At 33.2% G+C, this 23,138-nt stretch overlaps 1 protein-coding gene across 5 annotated transcripts in view; it reads right to left on the bottom strand.

Moving 5' to 3' along the window:
- LOC145334306 (uncharacterized) overlaps positions 1 to 16,977 on the bottom strand; it is a 240,959-nt gene extending 223,982 nt beyond the window's left edge. For all 5 annotated transcript variants that reach the window (XR_013884802.1, XM_080179711.1, XM_080179712.1 and 2 more), the window contains exons 1-18: positions 16,886 to 16,977; positions 15,376 to 15,429; positions 14,936 to 15,021; positions 13,538 to 13,639; positions 13,356 to 13,413; positions 12,889 to 12,955; positions 12,481 to 12,523; positions 12,204 to 12,293; positions 11,720 to 11,793; positions 11,070 to 11,132; positions 10,725 to 10,824; positions 9,676 to 9,731; positions 7,361 to 7,474; positions 3,613 to 3,680; positions 3,094 to 3,544; positions 2,154 to 2,268; positions 1,656 to 1,745; positions 1,143 to 1,245 (exon numbers count right to left, since the gene is read on the bottom strand). Coding sequence is in view for 4 of the 5 variants with exons in the window: in XM_080179711.1 (XP_080035837.1) it covers positions 1,143 to 1,245; positions 1,656 to 1,745; positions 2,154 to 2,268; positions 3,094 to 3,544; positions 3,613 to 3,680; positions 7,361 to 7,474; positions 9,676 to 9,731; positions 10,725 to 10,824; positions 11,070 to 11,132; positions 11,720 to 11,793; positions 12,204 to 12,293; positions 12,481 to 12,523; positions 12,889 to 12,955; positions 13,356 to 13,413; positions 13,538 to 13,639; positions 14,936 to 15,021; positions 15,376 to 15,429; positions 16,886 to 16,952 (1,801 nt within the window). In the remaining variant the exon portion in view is untranslated. The remainder of the gene's footprint in view (positions 1 to 1,142; positions 1,246 to 1,655; positions 1,746 to 2,153; positions 2,269 to 3,093; positions 3,545 to 3,612; positions 3,681 to 7,360; positions 7,475 to 9,675; positions 9,732 to 10,724; positions 10,825 to 11,069; positions 11,133 to 11,719; positions 11,794 to 12,203; positions 12,294 to 12,480; positions 12,524 to 12,888; positions 12,956 to 13,355; positions 13,414 to 13,537; positions 13,640 to 14,935; positions 15,022 to 15,375; positions 15,430 to 16,885) is intronic.
- Positions 16,978 to 23,138: the final 6,161 nt, after the last annotated feature.

Here is a 23,138-nt window from a genome sequence, read left to right as displayed (position 1 = left end):
CATCACTGGTTTAAGGCTCCACAACCCGGCCGAAGAACAACCAGGAACATACCAAATATTGATGGCGAAAACAGTTTACAAGCATTATTCCATCACACAGAAATTGGTAAAAATTTCTTCAGCACAAGAGCCACTAAAGATTGGAACAATCTACCTGTGAATGTTAAATCTACAGACAAAATATCAGTGTTTAAAAAACTCTTGGACAAATATATTGAAACATTGATATAGTGAATCAACAACCTCCTCTTATGGTCCTATTTGGACTTCTTGGAGTTATTTAACCATAAACCATAAACCATAAGTATTTTTTCTGTTGATTTTATGGTATCTGTGCATATAAAAGGTAACACCCAAATTTGCTGTTTTTTAGTATTTTCATCAATTTTTCTTGAAATATAAAGATATCTTAAAACTGATTGATTGGGCTTGTAAAGGAACAATTTGAGTATCTTTAGTCGAAAAAGGTCTGATTTGCGAGCGTTTTTTACCAAGTTGTGGCCAAATAATAATAAAACATAAAAAAAGGTAACACACTTTACAAAGGTATCAGAGTGTCTAGACTAGAGTTAGAGTCACTTTTTCTTTCTCCTATCTGAAATACAAAGGTTTAAAAGTGTTTTGACTAGAGTTAGAGCCCCTTTTCTTTCTCCTATCTAAAATGCAAAGGTTTAAGGATGTCTAGACTAGAGTTAGAGCCTCTTTTCTTTCTCCTATCTTAAAAAAGGTTTTAAGTTGTGTAGCTATTCTTAAATAGTTTTAATATTATTCATCCGAGGGTTTTTAAATTGGTATAGAACAGGAATTAGGAGTTCATTGATTAGGATCTGTGGGAATTATAAAAAATACCCTCTACAGAAGACAAATATTAGACATCAATTTCTAAGGGTATAGTCAAAAGATCTGGACAATAAATGTGTAAGTATAGATGTATAACCCAGTTCCAGTGGTTGCTTTCTGCTCTTTTGAAGCAGCAGGGCTGTGTTAGCTCGAGGCTATTGACTGGTATTCAAAGACCAAATTGAAAGTCGAAACAGGGTCTCCATGGCGTGGAGTGTGGACATACAGTTATTTAACGACTGCCCCCTCTAGTCTTTTACTTTAATATCTGGAATAAACCGATTGTAAGTTATGTTTGTTACCTGAACTGCTTTTCAGCAGCTGTTCAGTTCTAATCCTCAACTCTTGATCAATATCGTCAAAAGTTGGGACACAGCTGCTGCCGCTTTTAGCTGCTAACCGCTCCTTGTCATTAAGATAAAGGGATAAGTCATTAGTTCTAAAATTCCAAAAAAGATGACAATAAATCAAAATAACCAGGGATCTAAAGGGATAAGACAATGGCCGATAAATTTATGTACCTAATTAATAATGATACACAAAATTACCCCTTCTGTAGATTAAAATTAATGGTTAAAACGTTTAAATACTCAACTTAATGATTAAACCAATCAAAATTTAATAAATTCACCAAAGTTGTTAAGCAAACGAATAAGAAAACGTTATTATATAACTTTGGGGACTAGTGTAATAAAAAGCCCCTCTCCCCTATCCCTACAATATTATTTACAAGCTACCAAAAACAGAATTTATCTCACAAGAATTGGGAAATATCAATTTAGTGTCTAATTTTTGACATATTCATAATTCCCTGCCTTGTCAGCAAGTTCAATCAAAGATGGCTGCGTCTGCGAGTTTTCATCAGAAACGGCGGGAAAATGTTGTCGGATATTTTCAGTAGAATCCTAGAATAGAAACTTCCGTTAAATAACGGCTCCGGATCCGGGTTAGCTAAAAAAAAGAGATTTTATATTAATTATAATTTGGTAACTGTTTTGTCGTGTGCGCCCCTTTTAAGTTTTTCAAGTCCATTTTTCTCAAATATTGAACTAAGAAAAAACCTTTCAAAGTCAAAATTAGACTTTGAAATTTTTTGTTTGTTGGGTTCTTCTTAATTTTTAGGCTGAAGCCGGAGACAAATCCGGACCTGAAACCGATATTTTCTGAGGCAGCTCCGTGGACCCAGAGCCGCACCAAAAAGCAAACGGCTCCGCACCCCAGACTTCAGTGATTTTAAGCTATATTCTTGGGGTAGGGGAACATCCCAATCACCCGTTGTTACAGATTCTGGATACTTTTTGTTATAAAAATACCTCTCTCTGTCTTATCAAAGTTGAAGAGTAAGTAGGAATCATGTTATCTTGCAGGCGTTCAGGCTTTATGTATAAAGATTTTGTAGAGGGTACCTCTGAATACCGCTTTGATAACCTGTACAAAAAAAAATATTTTTTTGTAGGGCATAAGATTGTTTTTGGTTTGTTTATAATATTCAAATGCTAGTTCTTTGTAAAACATTATAAATGACAAAACTTATCAAAAAAATATCTGTACCTTGAGTCATAATTAGTGATGGGAATCCGGATCCGGAATCAGAATCCGGAATCCGTCCAATTTTCGGTCAATTTTGGAATCCGGAATCCGTTTTTTATAGCGGATTCTAAATTGGTAGGCTAAATTTAATTTAAATAGGTTAGAAAATACCAAGCACATTTTTAGGACATACGTAGCACTTAAATTTTTAAATTTACTAATGTGATGTAAATGTTTTCGTTATGCTGGAAGTCAACACTTTAAACAAATCAAGGCTTCAACCAAGTAACATATTGATAAATTAACGAAAAAAACTATCCCTCTGTGACGGACGGCCTTTTAAAATACTACTAGAATCCGGAATCCGAATCCGGAATCCGCCAAAAATAAGAATCCGGAATCCGCAAGAATCCTTCACTTTTTTTGACGGATTCCTTCAGAATCCGGAATCCGAATCCGGCCCAAAAATTTGATGGATTCCCATCCCTAGTCATAATTTTTAAAAATGACTTTAGTGTAGGTAATGGCACAAATGTATCTCATTTGTTTAAAAAAAAAAAAATAGCGGCTACACTATGAGCACTTGAGGGGTGGGGGGTTGAATTCAATAACCCAATTTTTTATTTCAGAGTTAAAAAACAGAATAAAATCCCCAAAATAGTCACCCTCCAAGGATAAAGGATAGTTTAGGATAGTTAAAGGATAGATTTAAAATTAAATTACCTCCTGTAGCCTTCAGTTTGACTCTTGCCTAATCCATAGCAAGATCTTGAAGTCAATGAGGAGCTCAAGTCTAGAGATCCTCCCTTATAAATGCGAGAGTATTTTAAGGCTGTTCTCGGTGATGAATGGTCAAGTGGATGACTTAAGGCTGTTCCAGGTAAGGAACTATCACGAAGATGACTTAAAGCTGTTCTTGGTGATGACTGCTCAAGAGCTTCTCCAGGTACATGTTGGTCGTAGTGATGACCTGTTGCTGTTCCAGGTAAAGACTTATCATGGTGATGGCCAGGTAATGATTTAAAAGATGACTGGCCATACGTGTGAGTGATGGCTGTTACTGGCAATGAGCTATTATGGAGATTACTCTTGGCTGTTCTTGGTGATGAGTGGTCCCGAGGATATATTGATGATAAGGGATCCAATTTCAAACAAGAAGTTTCTCTGCTAGACTCTAAATATACAAAAAATAAATTAGATATCACATATTTAGTTAATAATTAATTGTGTATTTTTAAATACCTGGAAGCTGATTTTGTCTTGGAGGTGACTCTAGTGATGAGTTTATGTGAAATGTAGAATTTAACTTCCTAAAAAAGATAAAATTTACTATTGTAAAAGCTTCTGTTTATTGTTTGAAAAGTAAAACATTCTAAACATTTGATTTGGTTATTTCTACTGCTACTAATAGTATTTTCATGGTATCTCAAAGACAAAGATTGTGCATTAAAAGAGTTGGTTATCTGCAGTATCCTTAATAGCCAAATCATATTTTTCATCTAGATGTTTTACCATATTCATATTTTTAAAATACAAGTAAAATATAGTTAGTTAGGAATAATTTTTTTATTTCAAAAACAAATATTAGTATCTTCCAATGTTGCAACAAAATTATGCTGCAGTTCCAACAGTGTTTTGCATAAGTATGATGTATGTATGGGTGTATGTGTGTGTTTATGTGTATTTATTTTACATACATGTGTGTTTGTTAGTCAATATATTTGAATATTATGAATTGCAATAATTAACATAACTCACAAACACACTGCACGTGAAAATGTAGTACCTAATAGACTAAGCAAATTTGAGACAGGAAAACGGGTGTTATTTATGAGTTTCTTTAATAATGGATATTGTCATCCTTGTGAATAAGAAATAATCCATCTTTTGTCATTACGTCACTGAACTATTTATCTAATGTTAAAACAAGTGCTGTAAAGTTTTTTTTTACAGTTATTACCTATAGTCAAGGAGCATTAGTTATAAATGTATAACCCATATACATATATATAATAAATAATTTTAGAGGTAGGTAGGAAAGTAATTCCTTTAAGTATGCAAAAATTACCCCTGTGACCCTATTTAAATAAAGATGGGATTTAAAACTTTGGTATCTGAACTTGTTATTGAAAACTGTCCTTATACTTAGATTGCAAAAAATGGAAAATTGTTTACTCTCCTATAACACCATGCACTTAGCATCACCACTATGATAAAGTATGATGTGTAGTTGTACCCAGCCAAACATGTAATTTCATATTCACAAACTCAACTTCAAAACAACATAAATGTAAAGTGAAGTGTGTTTATGTGTCCTCTAATTAACTTATTTTAGGACATGACTAATGACTAGGGTAGATTGGATTTAAAATTTTTCTGGTCCTGTTATAGCTATAGGGAGTTGAAGAAAAGAAAAGTTTTTGATGTGACTTTACATTCTGACATCAGATTCCTATAATCCTTTTGAGATTATTCAATTTTAACTCAAAACTTGTATGCCCAAGGCCGGTGTCCTACTTTAATCAGCCTGATGAACAAAAAACTAACACTAACAAGAAAAGTGTATTCCTATTTTAAAACTTTTAGTGAGAAGTTATTTGTAGACTTAAACCATCTACTATACCTAAGAAATGTAAGTTTAATCAGTTAAAAAGTTGTAATATAAAGTTAATATGATACCAAGCTTCCAAGGTAATAGTTTTATACTATTTTAAAGTTTCAGTTTGATAAGTTTATAAAATTCAAACGCACTTTATATCTACATTTTTCCTAAACATAAATATGCAAAGAAATATGCATTTTTTTTGAATAAAAGTTTTATCTAATTTTTTTACCCTCATCAGAACAAACTTTTCTTTACAAACATTAAAAGTGACAAATTGAAAGAGAAAATTTTCTTGTTGAACCAAATTTTGAGCTATACGGTATAATTTTTATGGATATCTTAAGAGTACCCCGTGCCCCCCCCCCCCACCCCCTACCCAAAAAGAGGATTTTTGGCATGCCTGGAAACATCTAATCATTCTAAAAAAAATAGTATTTTTCAAATTTATTTTAGTGTTTTGGAAGGATACTTCTTATAACATAAAGTTTTACCCATACTTTACAAGTGATAAATACCTAAAAATTATCAATTTACATTTGATTTAATTTCTATCGCTGAATGTAAAGTAGTATTGTTATATCCACTTATTATATATCCATTATTAAATTTCATATTCAGTACTGTAAACTGTATTGACTATTGTCCTTGTTTTTTAAAACTGAGTTAGTGCAGTATGTAGAAAAGTATACATAATGTTTGGTTTTAATGTTCAAAAGCGTTCTTTCTATATGTACAATAAATTTCTTAATACAAGAGTTATTGTTTAATAGTCCTTTGTACGGAACTAGCGGTTACGCCCCTGCCCAGAATTAGTTATAAACCTTCCCAGAACCTATGAGAAACTACATTGTAAAGGAAAACCATATCGGTTCAGCGGTGAGATAGACCCTTCAGTACACTCTCATAGAGATCCTGTTACATTTATGTAAGGATTCATATAACATAAATTAAAAAGAAAAGATTATTATTAATTTATTATCGTGTTGTTTTAGATTTTAAGTAGGTATAATTAAACACATTAGAAACATTCTTTGTTAAAAATCGATCGTGACTCCTAGGACGATAAATTACTATGTTACTAAGAAAAGGTTTTTGATATTAGATATCATTTGTGATTTTAATAATTGTACCTTCTGCTAGGAAATTGAAATGCATTGACTAATAACCAGGCAAAACTTAAGCATGCACTACATGATTTACACTTGGAAAACTAAAAAGTTAGGTAATCGTCTGTTTATATTTTTTCTTTTATAATATTCTCTACATATTCACAGAAAAGGTTCTTTAACAGCCCTAACAATAATTTTACAATAGAAATTCCACTGTTGAAATAGCTATCTTAACCTGATTAACTGGTGTATGGGAACATGTTTAATATCTGCAGAATATGAATATTAAATACACCATGGCCACTCAACAAGAGATATAAACTATGGATGATTAACCAAAAAAGTTTACAGTGTTCATAATTCGTTTTAAACAGACTTTGGACTACCAACATGTCCTTTAATTATTGCTCATAAACATAATGACTTTTACTAATATTACTACTATACACTATGATTCCAAAAGTCTGTCCGTAAGAAACGCAGTGGAGGAAACATCATTTTCTCGGCTTCTCTACAAGATAGAAGTCTGAAACTTATTGTCAACATTCCCATTATTATGGAGCAGAATTAACTAAAAACATCCACGGCGGTCGGACTACTTTATAGCAGGTTTTGGGCTATTTTCATATTTTTCATCATATCTTCGGTGTTTTAATCGAAATGTAATTTCCCATTTTTTTGATGAAAGGAAAATTAACTTTTTCTGTTTGAAATGAATATCAATTCATTAATAGTTGTCCTAGCCATATCTCCCTATTAAAAAATTTAAAAGGACATTGGAGCATAAAATAAAGAAAAAAATGAAACTAATTCTCTATTATAAAACCTCCATTACCACAACATATTGTGGAAAGAAATTATCTTTAGTCAACTACTTTCCACCTTTAATAATACTATAATATTCAATAACGTAATATTCATTTTTCAAAGTTTTTTAGTGGTACTGCTACCATGTAATTTTCAATACTCATTTTTTAAGAATCCGTCTCAGGTCTTTTAGCCTGGAGTAATATTACAATAATAGACACAAGCGACCTCGTCCTCAAGAGGAGGTTGTGGAAGACTTCCCTTTTTCTCTATATTTTTGTCATATTAATTTTATTGGGGGGGGGGGGGAGGAACTTTTTTAATCGGGAGGTGTCTCACCCAGGACTTCCCTAAAACTTTTCCTGGGCCAACATTAATTTTATCTGAAAATTATGTCAAACCTTTATTGTATTTTTTTTGGAGAATTCACACACATTCAAAGAAAAATACATCGTCATTAGGAATTTACCTTTTAATTTCCGAGTCTTGACCCTCCTCAAGTTGTTTAAGTTTCTCTGTGTCCAGGGAAAATCTTTCCCGTTTCCTTTTCCATCTTTCCCCGATTTCATTAATGCCTTCACCTTGGGAAAATCATATTTTAACAAGGATGATGATTATCCATGATTTATTAAAAGGAAATGTGACAATGGTGATATAAAATAAAAATTAGAACGATAAAAAATTAAGTTAACTTTTAAAAAAAAATGTCTTTAGTTCTTTTCCATAGGAAATACACATATTTAGTGAATATTACTGTTCTACTTTTCTATAATTAGGGTCGGTCCGTCCGTCCGTCCGTCCTTCCGTACGTCCGTCCGTACGTCCGTCCGAGATAGATAGCTTTTATTCGTTAATTTAGGCATGTTAGAATTGTCCTATCGATTTCAAACTTTGCATGATGATTCCTGTAGTAGTTGGGTACGATTTAGAAAGCGTAGCAACTCTATAATCATTTCCAGAATGTCCGTACGTCCATTTTAAACATGTTGATTTTTCTACTTTTTAACAACAAATTTTCAAGTGTTTTAATTATCCGTTTGATCTGATTTTTGGTATATTGATTCCTGGGACAACAAAGAACTATATTACAAGCGAAGCAACTCTATAATCAAGTTCAAAAATGTAAGTATGTCCATAAACATTATCCTGTTTTTAAGCAGTTTTTCAACAAATTTACCTACAATTTTGATTCGACATTTATACATTTATGTTCCGATTTTTCAGTTCAGATACTATACAAGTGTTAATGTCCGTTTGTCCTACCGTTTCAGTGCTTCGCTTTTATGGATGTTGTCATCCTTGTTAAGCCTTAAAACTCACACCTTTACGGATTTTTAGCGTAACCTACTCCTCCCTTTGTTCATCAAGTAGGAGAATAGGGGAGAATGGGTAAAGGAGTGCTTTTTTCATTTTTAAAAGCGAAGCTTTTCTATAATTAGGGTCGGTCCGTCCGTACGTCCGTCCGTACGTCCGTCCGTACGTCCGTCCGTACGTCCGTCCGTACGTCCGTCCGTCCGTCCGTCCGTCCGTCCGTACGTCCGTCCGTACGTCCGTCCGAGATAGTTAGCTTTTATTCGTTAATTTAGGCATGTTAAAATTGTCCTATCGATTTCAAACTTTGCATGGTGATTCCTGTAGTAGTTAGGTACGACTTAAAAAGCGTAGCAACTCTATAATCGTTATCAGAATGTCCGTACGTCCATTTTAAACATGTTGATTTTTGTACTTTTTTAATAACAATTTTTTATGTGATAAAATCATCCGATCGATCTGATTTTTTGATTACTGATTCCTATTACAATAAGGTACAATATTATGAGCGAAGCATCTCTATAATCAAGTATTAAGAATGTCAGTATGTCCTTAAACAGAATTCTGTATTTAAGAAGTTTTGCAACAAATTTACGTATAATTTTGTCAAACCTTTTATTTTCATATTTTGTATATTCAGTTCTGACACTCAACAAAAGTTAATGTTCGTTTGTCATATCGTTTCAGAGCTTCGCTTTTATGGATGTTGTCATCCTTGTTATATCAATATTAAGAGTAACACATTTTCAAAAGCGAAGCTTTTCTATGATTAGGGTCGGTCCGTCCGTACGTCCGTCCGTCCGTCCGTACGTCCGTCCGAGATAGATAACCTTTATTCGTTAATTTAGGCATGTTAGAATTGTCCTATCGATTTCAAACTTTGCATGATGATTCCTGTAGAAGTTGGGTACGATTTAGAAAGCGTAGCAACTCTATAATCATTACTAGAATGTCCGTACGTCCATTTTAAACATGTTGATTTTTCTACTTTTTTAACAACAAATTTTCAAGTGTTTTAATTATCCGTTTGATCTGATTTTTGGTATATTGATTCCTGAGACAACAAAGAACAATATTTTAAGCGAAGCAACTCTATAATCAAGTCCAAAAATGTAAGTATGTCCATAAACATTATCCTGTTTTTAAACAGTTTTTCAACAAAATTACCTACAATTTTGATTCTACATTTATGTTCTGATTTTTCAGTTCAGATACTATACAAGTGTTAATGACCGTTTGTCCTACCGTTTCAGTGCTTCGCTTTTATGGATGTTGTCATCCTTGTTCAGAGTACATTCTTGTGTAACATCCAAGTAAAGTAAGCGATATCAACATAAATACGAAAGAGGGAATGGAATGTTGAATTTACTTTAGCTTTGAAAATATCTGGACGACGCAATTGGCTTATGTAATAGCTTTGCTAACGAGAAAGGTAGTCATCCTTGTTTAAAATATGTTTTCATTAAGGTTCCTGGGTTATTTCTCATCTTGTATTGGGGCTCCTTCTTGGTTATTGTAAAGGAACGATTCTTAAATTCATGGATAACATTAAAAAAAATATCAGGGAGGACGGGGAGGGGCTGTTTATTACACTAGTGCCGAAAGTTTTATAATAACGTTTCTTAATCATTGGCTTAACAACTTTGGGTACTTTCACCGAATTTTGATTGGTCGGTTCCTTAGGTTGAGTGTCCAAATGATTCATTTTTTTTTGGGGGGGGGGGGGGGTTATTTCTACTTTTTGAGGGTGAATGTGCCCCACCCCAAAGAAAATAGCTTAATATAGCATGTCCAATAGAAAAATAGCATGTCCAATCGCTTAAAGTCCTTAAAGTGTAGAGCCCAACTGATTCAGCAGTTGCTGAGATCTTAAGCTTCTGAGGGACAGACAAAGAGACAATCGTCCTACTTTGTATCAATATCTATTTTAGCGTGAACTATCATCTCAAGAGACACATTCCCCTAGTTACTCAAGTATTTCCTTTTCTTATATATAAAAAAACATTAACAACTTTAATCAATTTTTTTCTGTTTCATTGGTATTACTTAAATATTAATTCTTTAAGGCAAAATTTTTATTTTATCGTTCATTATCTAAACCCACGCCCATGGCTCAACAAGTAGCGCATCAGCTCGTCGTTGGGAAGTTCGAATCTCGGCTGTTTGGACAGAAATGGTGCTGAAATTTGGCTCCCCTTAGTTATTCTGTGTTGTTGGAACTAACGTTAGGGTGTTATGGACATCAGCCCAGCTCGTATGAAATAAATGATAGGTAATTGATCGACCAACAATAAAGGGGATAATTTGAGTACCCCCCCCCCCCCCCCCCGACTGAGAACAACTACTTTAAGTTAGGTTAGGTTATAGGCTAAGGAGCCGAGCGTTGCGGCCAGGGTTTATAGTTCTGCAGGGGGGGGGGGGGGGGGGAGGGGGAATTACTCAAATTTTCAAACAGGATATTACCCCTTTTTCTATGCATTATCCCTGACTTCTATTCTTTATAAAAAATGTTATCCATCTGCCTGAATAGAACTAGAATTTTCACAATAACTTTCTGACATTCGCGGATTAACAGAGGATTGGTTTTTAGGATTTATTGTGGATAAGTTTTCTGTATTTCCTATCAAATCCATTTTATTAGTAGAGAAGCTACACTATAATTAATTTTGTAAGTCAGTCAGCCCGAAATACGATTTTGAAATTTATTTTTAATAACTCTTTAAGTTTTGCTGTTAGTTCAGTAAGTCTTATAATTATTTTTTTCTTATAGCTTTTATTGCCGCTTAATTATGTACAAAATTTTCCTAGTTTAAAAAACATAAATGATTGTTCTTTCACTTAAGATAAATGAATAAAAATGGATTCCTGTAAGAAATTCTAACTCAATGCTATCTTTGTTTATTGTTGAGGTGTTCATTTTAAAGGCACTGCAAACCAGAAAGTCATTAAAATATTATATCAAAGTAGTGCCTAAGCTTATTAAAGAATTTTAGTTAGTGTAAAAACAAAATTAAGAAAGGTTTAACCAACAAGCGATATAAACCAAAACAAAATTTGGAGGTCAGATAAATTAAGAGGCTCTGAATGAAATTGAACTTAACTGTTTTAGAGATTTTTCTTCCTTGAGGTTAATGGTGCTATCTTTATTTCTCTTCTGACTCCTCCCCATAAAAAAAGCAGATTATTTTAACACCAGTTTCCCATTATTATATATGTAAATTACAAAATAAAAAGCAACATTCAGCAGTAAACCTAGCAATTTTGCAAGAAATAGAAAGTAAAACCTAATACCACTGGCAACTGCTATTATTGGATATTTAACTTAAATACATATAGATATAGATAATAACTATAATCTAAAGCTTAAATTTTCAAATACTGAAGTGATTGAAATATCTTTTTTAGATAAGCCTCAAATGGGTCCCAGGAAGGTTTAAAGCAATTTCATTTTGAGATTCAGGCAGGGAAAGGTTTTAGCCTATTTTATCTTTTATTTATGATTTAGTGACATTTCCTGTGATTGGGTTGATGTTTGTGAACACTAGGACTCGAATCAAAGGTTTCATTCAACCGAGATTTCACTGGCTGCGTCTGACACAGGAATAATGGATGGTCAATAATATTGGGAATGTATCTTTTTCAAGGTTCGGAGAGAGGGGACAATGGGCTGTTTTTTAAACTAGTCCCCAAAGTTTTAGAATAACGAATTTTCATAGGCTTAATATTTTTGGGGACTTAAGTGAATTTTGATTGGTTGATTCCTAAAGTTGACTGTTCAAACAATTCAACCACTAATTTCAATATACAGAAAGGGGTAATTTTGTGTATAATCATTGTCTTATCCCTTACAGAATACTTTAGTGTTTTTTTTAGGTTAATGGCTGAGCCCGCTTTGGCCGTCAAAATGTGTAAGTTTGAATGCCTTGGCCTCAAACGTTAAGAACATAGTACCATGTCTTCAATGTTATTTATCTATTATAGTTTATCCATTATCCGGGAACCTTATCAGAAATGCTGAAGGTCTGATCCAATTCATTTCTGGATGTTGATGAAGGAGAAGGCATGGTAAAGGTATTATTCAGGTTTGTTGTCTTTTTGGTTTAAGAGAATTTTTTAAGATTTAATATTTGAATGCTAAAAAGTAATGACCAACTATTATAAATCATAGTTTTATCTTATTATAACAAGAAATAAGGTTTTTTTGATTAAAGCTTTAGATCACCATACCTACTGAACCGATTGGGTTAACCCATTTTTGTGCTAAATAAAAAATCCTGCCTCAGTATTTGCAGCTTTCATTGTTTCATGGGTGTCCAGAGGTCTATATAACATTATCCTCCTTTTAAAAGACTAGCGACTACGCCCGCAAGAGGCCACTTTTTTATTTTTGTTTTATAAAGAAAAAGAAAAAATCCCCTCTAAAAATTTGGTTTACATTCCCCAAATTAGTTATAAACCTTCCTAGGACCTAAAGAAAGCTAAATTGTAGAGAAGAACCATACAAGTTCAGCAGTGAGAAAGATCCTTTGGTACACACAAACAGAGATCCTGTTACTTTAATATAAGGATTAACAAGAAAGGGATATTCCCACGAAGGTTTTATTTACTTTTCGGATTTAGGGGCAACTCATTCATGGACAGGGCATAATGCATAATTTAAAAAACTATTTAAGGAGGATAATCAACCTAATAGGACTGATTTGTTCATCAATATTTGTAACTGTGTGGGTATTCAAGTCGTCCCAGGATATATCTTTTAAAGTCAATCTATGATCATGTTTGTATTAAATCATTTTAAAATGTAAAACAAAAAAAATCCAGGAAATATATTTTTTTTAGTGGCATATTCCTCATGGAAGATTTGCCATGTATAATAAACTCTACCGTGATATATAAAGACATGCTTATACATATGTCAAGATTTATGAAAAGAAGAATTTATAAAGGTTTTTTTTATAGAAAAAGACAAACACAAACATCATGGCTACATTAGTACATAGTCCTATCTAATATTCTACCAGAATTTCAGATTTTAGTTGGTTTTGTCTTCTTACTACAAGTTATTTTCATTTTTGATGAATGAAAATAACCCATTATAATATATCCTCTTTCTTGATTTATCTTCTTCATTAGATCATAATCATAGAATGTACCTTTGACCATGGAACAATTTGAGGTGGCACTTTGAGTCATTGAATTCAATGAAAAATCCTAAAATAAACAATTTTATTTTTTATGCAAATTAAGAATTTAAAATGATTAGATAAATGATAAAAATGAAATTCCTATCAGAGCTCTGAATATTTTAACTTTTTGCTAAATTGAAAGTGTGTACCTTCATTTGACCCGGGGTAAGAATTCCAAAGCTGTCATCCAGAGAAGCAGATGATCTTTTGCTGTCAGTAGAATTGTTTTCTGATGAACCATTACCCTCAGCCTAAATTAAGATATCTACCTAGTTTTCATAAAATATACAATTAGGATATTACTAAATCACAATAAATTTTGAAAATCAAAGGAAAACAACCAAGATATGCGAACACAAAATAGGAAATTCAAAACATAAAACATTTTGGTAAATCATATACAGGAAAACTCTACATCAGATTAAATTAGATGAAGAGGGACAGACAAAGTAGACCAGATTGTGTAGAAATTGTAGCACAAAATCAGTTAGGCATCCATATTTCATTGCACTTTCTTTAAAAAGTTTAAGAAATACAAATATTTTGAATTAAAGAAAGTTTTTCCCTACAAAAGGAATATTTTAGCTGAGTGCCATTGTTCTCATTTTAGATAATACCATGCTTTCATCTGATTGTTTGTTTTCACTTCATTTATTATCATAAACAATTAAAGCCTCACTTTTATCTTCTAATAAACAAATGAACATCAAAAGCAGAACAAATTCAAAGTTTTAATAAACAGGGTGTTTCTAGAATCAATTCATGTTTTTTTACCTATCATAAAGATAATTACTGGCAGAAGTACATACCTGTGTCATAGGAGTATTACTTATGGAACAAGAGGCCACTATAGCAGGAGTACATACCTGTGTCACAGGAGTATTACTGGTGTAACAAGAGGCCACTATAGCAGGAGTACATACCTGTGTCAGAAGATCCCTACTGGTGGAACAAGAGGACACTATAGCAGGAGTATATACCTGTGTCAGAAGATCCCTACTGGTGGAACAAGAGGCCACTATAGCAGGAGTGCATACCTGTGTCATAGGAGTATTACTGGTGGAACAAGAGGCCACTATAGCAGGAGTACATACCTGTGTCACAAGAGTATTACTGGTGGAACAAGAGGCCATTATAGCAGGAGTACATACCTGTGTCAGAAGATCCCTACTGGTGGAACAAGAGGCCACTATAGCAGGAGTATATACCTGTGTCAGAAGATCCCTACTGGTGGAACAAGAGGCCACTATAGCAGGAGTGCATACCTGTGTCAGAAGATCCCTACTGGTGGAACAAGATGCCACTATAGCAGGAGTGCATACCTGTGTCAGAAGATCATTACTGGTGGACCAAAAGGCTACTATAGCAGGAGTACATACCTGTGTCAGAGGAGTATTACTGGTGGAACAAGAGGCCACTATAGCAGGAGTACATACCTGTGTCAGAAGATCATTACTGGTGGAACAAGAGGCCACTATAGCAGAACATACCTGTGTCAGAGGATAATTACTAGTGGAACAAGATGCCACTATATCAGGAGAACATACCTGTGTCAGAGGATCATTACTGGTGGAACAAGAGGCTACTATATCAGGTGAACAGCTTAGAGTCATAGTTCTGTTCAAATCCACTCCTGAAATTGAAATTCAATGTTTAATGTTGTTGTTGTTGTGATGACTAGGTATTATGTTTTGTGTAATATGATAAGAAGAAATAGTTAATTTTAAGAGTTGCTTTATAATGGATCTAAAAGAATAAGACAATGGCCGATAAATTGATGTATGTCCCCAACGATGATGCACAAAATTACCCCTTCTATAGATTAAAATTAGTGGTTGAAACGTTTAGACACACAACAAAATGAACAAACCAATCAAAATGAAATTCACCAAAGTTGTTAAGCCATGAATAAGTAAATGTTATCATAAAACTTTGAGAAGTAGTGTAATAAACAGCACAATGTCTCCTCCCTCCTTGGTTTTCTTACCTTTATCTGCTTGTCGTCTTGCTGTTATCTGTAAGCTCCGACGTTGAACAGGCACTAATAAACAAACAAAAAGAGTCATTTATATTAATAGATTAGACATAAACTTCTGATGAATGTTAGTAGTTAGTATGATAGCTGTAAAATGGTTCAAATCCATCAAGTAAAATCATCTTCGAACAGTAAAAAAACATATTTTAATTAAACAACTTTGGACTTGAATTATTTGATGTTAAAGGTAATAATGCAATGCATATCTGCTAAAATTAGGTAAAATGTTATAAATTCAGATATTTAAAGGGAGTGGATGTTATCAAACATTACGCTTTAGTCAAAGTGCTATAAAATATGATAAATTCACTATTGTCAAGAATTTAAATTAACTTATTGAGTTGACTATCTATGCGACATTTTTTTTACAAATAGTAAAATAAAAAATCATATTATTAATACCTACAAGTTTTTTAGTCCAGGCCTTCCGTCCCTAAGGGCCAACAAACCCGTAATTTTACTTATAATTTATCGTTTTACTACCCTCGGGAAGTTGTCTGTAATACAATGCGATAAATAACTATTATGGATTTATTTTAGAAATTCACAATAATGTATGTAAAGGTATGAATTCTATTATAAATCACAGCACTGAAAACATAATAATTCATCTTATTCCCTTTTACTATTTCTGTGAATCATAGCTACTCTATATTTTGAAATACGTAGGTAGAAAATAGAACCAGTAAAATATTATAAACGTTGGACATGATAAAAAATTTACAAGGTCCCGAAAGCTTGAAATTTTTTTATTACGATTAATATAAAGTTTAAGATAAAAGGGGTAGTTTCACGAAATGCATTTGTACTTAATGTAGTGAACCGCATATTTTTTCCTGGTTAATTGGTTAAGCTACATTTATATGGCATATATTTGAAAGAATTTAAATTTTCTACCACGTAGTTTTTAAAATATCAAGACTTGAAAATCGTCTTTTTAAAGTGCATAAATCACAAAAAGACGATTTTTAGGTCTTGATATTTTCAAAATTGAAATTCTTTCAAATATATGCCATATAAAAATAGTTTAACCCATTAACCAGCAAAAAATATGATTTACTAAATTAAGTTCAAATGCATTTCTTAAGGCCTCGTGGTGCATTCCATCGAGGCTACTTTCCTTGAAGATGCTTTCATTTTTTAAAGTAGCTTTAAAAATTAATGTCTTTCCTGATAGTCATGGACGTAATTAGACAGACAACTACCTGGATCCAATGTTGGGGACCCATTTCGTCTGCTAGAAAATTGCTTTCTGCTCTTTAGTATCAACTTGGCTGTCTTAATATTTCCGGCACTATTGGCTGATATTCAAAGACCCAATTGAAATTCGACACAGGCTCCACGTGGTGGAGACATCCAGTTTATAACCCCTTCCCCCTCTATTTTTTTTACTTTAATAGACAGTCAAAGATGGATGGATGCAGGGCAGCTACTTAACACACTTACACACACACACAATCACCTGTTTTTCTTGGATCCTGTTTTTTCCTCCGTAAAGGAACATTTTCCTTTCCCCCGCCAGAATCCATTTTTATTTCGGGAGGCAAATTTTGTCTATCTGTAATGTGAAAAAAATATTAACCGTTGCTTGCAAAGATAAGGATTTTTTGCAAAAATCAAGCTTTCTTCCGTAATAATTTTGATAGAAACTCTCTTTTTTAGTATGACTTCAAAACCGATTAATATCGGCAGGATTAGAACCGATTCCCAGCCCTGGATCAAAGAAAACTGGCTTTAATCTAATAAATTACAGATTATTCTTAGCAGTTTAAAACACTTGTCCTCAAAGTTTTAAAGTTCATTGAGTACAGAGTCCAAACGTTTCAACTTTTAATCAAATCTACATAAGAGTTAATTTATTGCACCATCATTGGGGATTTACATCAATTGTCATGGGCTATTGTCTTTTCCCTTTAGTTCCCTGTCTTATTTTGAAATTACAGATAGAAAGTAAGTGTTTTCTAAAACTTATTCTGTCACAACAATCAACAAGGATAAAACATCCATAAAAGGGAAGCTTAACAACACAGACTGTCAAACAAAAGGACATTACCAAATACTGAGTGTCAGAAGTTTGGATGGACATAAATGCTGTGTAAATCTGTACAAGACCAGGTAAATATTAAGATACTTACATTTTTAAGACTTAATAAAATATATTCTTTCCTTTACAATTGTGCCTAATTTACCTTAGAATCAATATACAAAAACTCAAATTAAGAGGAATTTGTACATATAAGAATATTATAAAAATCTAAATTATATTTAAAGATAAAAACGGGTATCTAATTATAGTAGATTTTCTAAGCCTTCTACCCAACTGTTACAGGAATCCTTATAAAAAGTTTATTAACGAAGGATGGCTCAGAGTTTGGCATAAAACAAAATAATTTAACTGCTTCAGTAACCAACCAAAATATTAAGGTTACTAATTTTCTTGACGTGCATTTCAGAGAGAAATGGAAAGGCAGATTCTCAGCTTAACCTTTTTATTTTGAACCAGCGAAAAAAAACCCGACTTTACCAAAATCATTAACGGTAAAGGGAGGCAATGCCATGGGATAAAAAACAGGTGCAATAAGATATATTTAGAGTTTTGGTTGCTTTCAATAGTAAGAATATTAGTGTCTTGAGGCTTATTTCAAATCTTGCTCTTCTTTATTTTCAACAATAAATGTATAGATGTATAATCCAGATATCTACCTGGATCCAGTGTTTGGGGACCTTTTTCGTCTGCTAGCAAATTTCTTTCTGCTCTTTTGTAGCAACAATATGCTGTGTTAATATATCCGACGCTATTGGCTGATATTTAAAGTCTTAATTGAAAGTCGGCAAAGTGTCCACGAGGTGAGGACATACAGTTATTCAACCCCTCCCCCCTCTATTTTTTCAAAAATGTCAAGTGGTTAAAAATCCGTTGTTTTTGGAGATAAATGAAACGGTTCGACTAAAGGAAAAAAATTTCAGGAAAATCCGTAGGTTTTAAGCTACTTTAACAAAAAAAAAGGATAATTATTGATAGGTATTTTGGAAATAAACATCCCATTTTATGCGTGATTGCAGTGCATTTGACAAACTGCAAAAGGTTGAGGGGTGATGGATTTAGTTGGGGGAGGGGGTCATTTACTATTAGGGGGGGGGGAAGGATAATAAAAGATTAGAAAAGTGATACACAGGAATATTAGATAGTTAATAACAGAAAAAAAACCTTGTTAATCTTGAAAAGTTTTATATTGAATGATATCTTTTAAAATATATCTAGAAAAACAAGAAACAAAGCCATTCGACTAAATACCTAAAAAAAAGAAGAAGGGATAGTTCCATGAATAGGAATTAACTAAAAAAATTTTTTTTACAGTAGGTAGATTTTTCCAACTTTAAACTTATCTTTCGATATAGATATAAAAAATTTCACAATATTACAGTGACTAAGCAATAAAGTTATATAAAAAAAGTGATATCCAAGAACAAACTTTTGAAGTATATGTATTATTCATTTATTAACGAACGTTCGACAAACTGTCCATTTATATGAGAAAAGATTCACTTTATAAAATTCGATTTTTCTATAAAATCTCCTTAACAGTATTCAATGCAGGGATTATTTGTTTAAAAATGCCTTAATTCATTAAATATTCCTTACCCAACTATAGAAGAAAATTCCTTTACTAAAATTTCATTTTATCGCCTATCCTTTAGTCCTGTTCAAAAAAGCTCTTGAATTATTAGATTAAGTATCACAGCAATCCATTTTCTTAGAAATAACTCTGATATTCAACTGAGATTCTACAGAAACAAAAGATCTTGGGGAACCACTGAAAAGGTTAGAAATGAAAAAATAAGGACCAACTTTAGTGAAAAAAATGACATGAAAGGTTGCAATAAAAAAACTTTAGAAAGAAAGAGAGAAAGAGTGATTTAGAGAAAGAGATAGAAACACAACATTTATATTGGTGTAGTACAATACAAATAAAAGATTAAAACATGGAATGTACAAAGTGAATTTTAGAGCAGATATTCAGGTTTCAAAACAAAGAAATAAAAGAGAGATAATGTGTAAAAACTCAAAGAAAATCACAAAACCTTTAAGAATAAGGTTTATGCCTTTTGAAGCTTGACCGACTTAATTGATTACAACAAGGGTGAAAACATCCTCTAACGCGAAGCCTAAAAGGTCAGCTTGTTGATCATTAAACATTTAAAACTGTAGTTTTATATTAACAGTAAAATCAGTTTTATATTAAAGGTAGCTTCACTCTGTAAAGGCGAACCATATCGTTTCAGCGAGATCATTCGCTACAGACATATATAGAAGCTTACTACTTTATATATGATCGAGGATAGTACCAGTAAAAATAAAGTCGCTATACTTTAGATCTTAACTCTCATTCTTTACAATGAATCATTCTTGAATAAAAAATGCATATTAAAATGCTTTCTGGCAGACAAGTTAGATGAAAAAGTGTAGAATTAAACAGCCAAACTCGTACAAACAAAATACAACATGTTTATCAACAGCTGATATTTTCTGTAATGTAAACAAATATTAGAGAAAAGACGACATTTAAATTATAAAATTATTTAAGATAAGGAAAATTGGGAAAGACGTTTTGTTCAGCTTATACTATAATGAAGGCAATACATCGTAAGATGAACAACCTCTCCATTTGCCCCCCAAATATTAGAATTATTTCGCTTGTTAGTTATACTATCTTATACCTGCTTACCTGCGTTTTGTTATGTAAATTGTAAACAGGGAAAGAAAACTTTGATCAATAACCATAACTTAAGTTATACATTTAATATTAGTACATTCATAGCAATTTTGCATTAATCTATATGTAAAAATATAAATCCTATATGTAGTTAAACAAAACAGTCAACATTGTAAAGTATTAAAATAAGGGATACTAATAGCAGATGAAACGTGTGGACACTTAACAAAAGGAACCAACCAATCAAAATTCAATTAAAGTCACCAAAATTGTCAAGCCAACCAATAATAAGACTTTGGGGAATAGTGTAATGAATGTCCTCTCCCTCCATGATTTAAATTCAGAAAATTGAAAACGCACCTCACCCATAACTATCTTTAATTTTTTTCCCTAAAAAAAAACAACTTTGTTTTAGCCCCTGCATGAAACTCTAATCGTACAGAGCCTTCTCTTCATGACTCACCTAAAATTGGAACCCAGTAAAAGTGTCGGACTGATTATGACGTAAAAAATTAATTAGCCAATGAGAGGCCACTATAAATTTTACCATTGGTGAATAATGGCCTCTCATTAGCTAATTTTCTTTGACGTCATAATCAGTCTGACACTATTACTGGGTTCCTAAAATTGACCTAACTTAAATGAAGTAGCATTTTTTAAAAGCGAAGCTTTCCAACATTTATAGTCGGTCGGCTAGTCCGTCCATCCGTATCATACGGGTCTTATTAATAACAAGATCATGTTAGAATTGCTGTATTGATGTTTCTACATAGTTCGGCATAGCAGTTTATAAAGGTAGAAATAACATTTTTTTATTAATACTCTAATTTTTTATTCTAAAAGAACAAATATTTGTTTGTCTCATAATCTGATTTGTTGAGCTTCGCTTTTATGAATGTTGTCATCCTAGTTTTATAGTATCCTATTTTATAAAGTAGCAAGATTTCTTTTGTTTGTAGCTTAAAATCCCAATAACTACTGAACAGATTAGGTTCTCCATTTTAGGCAAGCTTTAGGTCATATTATGGTTTCAGGCTATTTCATTCAGATATAAGGTTTGGTATGGTTTTAAGCTATATTTTAGTATCCCCTCTCATTGCCTTCAGGCTTAGAATAAGGAGCCCCTAGATGCTAGTGGCGTGTTCGCAAGTAGTTAACGTGAACCAAAGTTAAATTGTCTATATATCTAAAAAGATTGGATGTAATTGTCCTTGTTTTTGGCAGTTTTTGATGGAAAAATTTCTTGGTGCACTGCGCAACTATGTTTCAAAGTCTACAACAATTTTTGGTTCAGTCAAAAATATCAGGGTTCGGAAGCCGCGCTATCAGCCGCGCGGCTGCGGCTGCGGCTGAATCCTAATTTGCGGCTGCGGCTGCGGCTGCTTAAAGTTATGGAAGTGGCTGAGGCTGAGAGTGGCTGAGGCTTAGTGCGGCTGAGAGTGGCTGCGGCTGAATGCGGCTGAGGCTTAATAAGAATTGGGGTGGCTGAGGCTTACAGTGGCTGAATTGGAATTTTGTGGCTGAGGCTTCGAGCGGCTGAGGCTTACAGTGGCTGAGGGTGGCTGAGGCTTACAGTGGCTGAAGGATTTGTGGCTGAGGCTGCGGCTTACTGAAAGCCGCGCGGCTCATAGCAGCTGCGGCTTACAGTGGCTGATTGGAAAATTAAGCCGCGCGGCTGAGTGAGGCTGAGGCTGAGAGTGGCTGATAACATAATTAAGCCTCGCGGCTGATTCTGAGGCTGCGGCTTACTGAAAGCCGTGCGGCTGAGGCTGTGGCTGAATTAAATTCAGCCGCGCAGCTGAATGCGGCTGCGGCTGAATACAATATTAAGCCTTGCGGCTGATCTTATGGCTGATTATAAAATAAGCTTTGCAGCTGAGGCTTCGGCTAAATTGGATTTTTTAAATGCATTCTAGGACATTTTTTGGAGAGTTGAGGGTGGTTAGGGGTTGTGAGAATAAGAGTGGAGGGAAGAGGGGGGAGGACAGCAGGATTTTTTCAAATGTTTGATTCAGAATTAGTACCCAAATTTTATACTGGTACCCAAAGTTTTATACTGGTACCCAAAGTTTATTCTGGTACCCAAAGTTTTATTCTAGTACCCAAAGTTTTATACTGGTACCCAAAATTATATACTAGTACTCAAATTTTATTCTGGTACCCAAAGTTTTATTCTAGTACCCAAAGTTTTATACTGGTACTCAAAGTTTTATACTGGTACCCAAAGTTTTAGTCTGGTACCCAAAGTTTTATAATGGTACCCAACGTTTTAGACTAGAACCCAAAGTTTTATACTGGTACCCAAATTTTACTGGTAACCAAAGTTTTATACTGGTACACAAAGTTTTATACTGGTACCCAAAGTTTTATACTGGTACCCAAAATTTTATACTGGTACCCAAAGTTTTATTCTGGTACCCAAAGTTTTATACTGGTACCCAAAGTTTTATACTGGTACCCAAAATTTTCTACTGGTACCCAAAGTTTTATACTGGTACCCAAAGTTTTATACTAGTACCCAAAATTATATACTAGTACTCAAATTTTATTCTGGTATCCAAAGTTTTATTCTAGTACCCAAAGTTTTATACTAGTACTCAAAGTTTTATACTGGTACCCAAAGTTTTTATACAGGTACCCAAAGTTTTAGACTAGTACTCAAATTTTATTCTGGTACCCAAAGTTTTATACTTGTATCAAAAGTTTTATACTAGAACCCAAAGTTTTATACTGGTACCCAAAGTTTTATACTGGTACCCAAAGTTTTAAACTGGTACCCAAAGTTTTATACTGGTACTAAAAATTTATACTGGTACCCAAAGTTTTTTACTGGTACCCAAAGTTTTATACTAGAACCCAAAGTTTTATACTGGTACCCAAAGTTTTATACTGGTACCCAAAGTTTTAAACTGGTACCAAAAGTTTTATACTGGTACTAAAAATTTATACTGGTACCCAAAGTTTTATACAGGTACCCAAATTTTATACTGGTACCCAAAG

Source organism: Acartia tonsa, chromosome 12 (genome assembly GCF_053477335.1).
Source record: "Acartia tonsa isolate MP-2025a chromosome 12, ASM5347733v1, whole genome shotgun sequence".
NCBI classification, from domain to species: Eukaryota; Metazoa; Arthropoda; class Copepoda; order Calanoida; family Acartiidae; genus Acartia; species Acartia tonsa.
The sequence above is the reverse complement of the archived record's forward strand: the minus strand, read 5'-3'. Positions and strand labels throughout refer to the sequence as shown.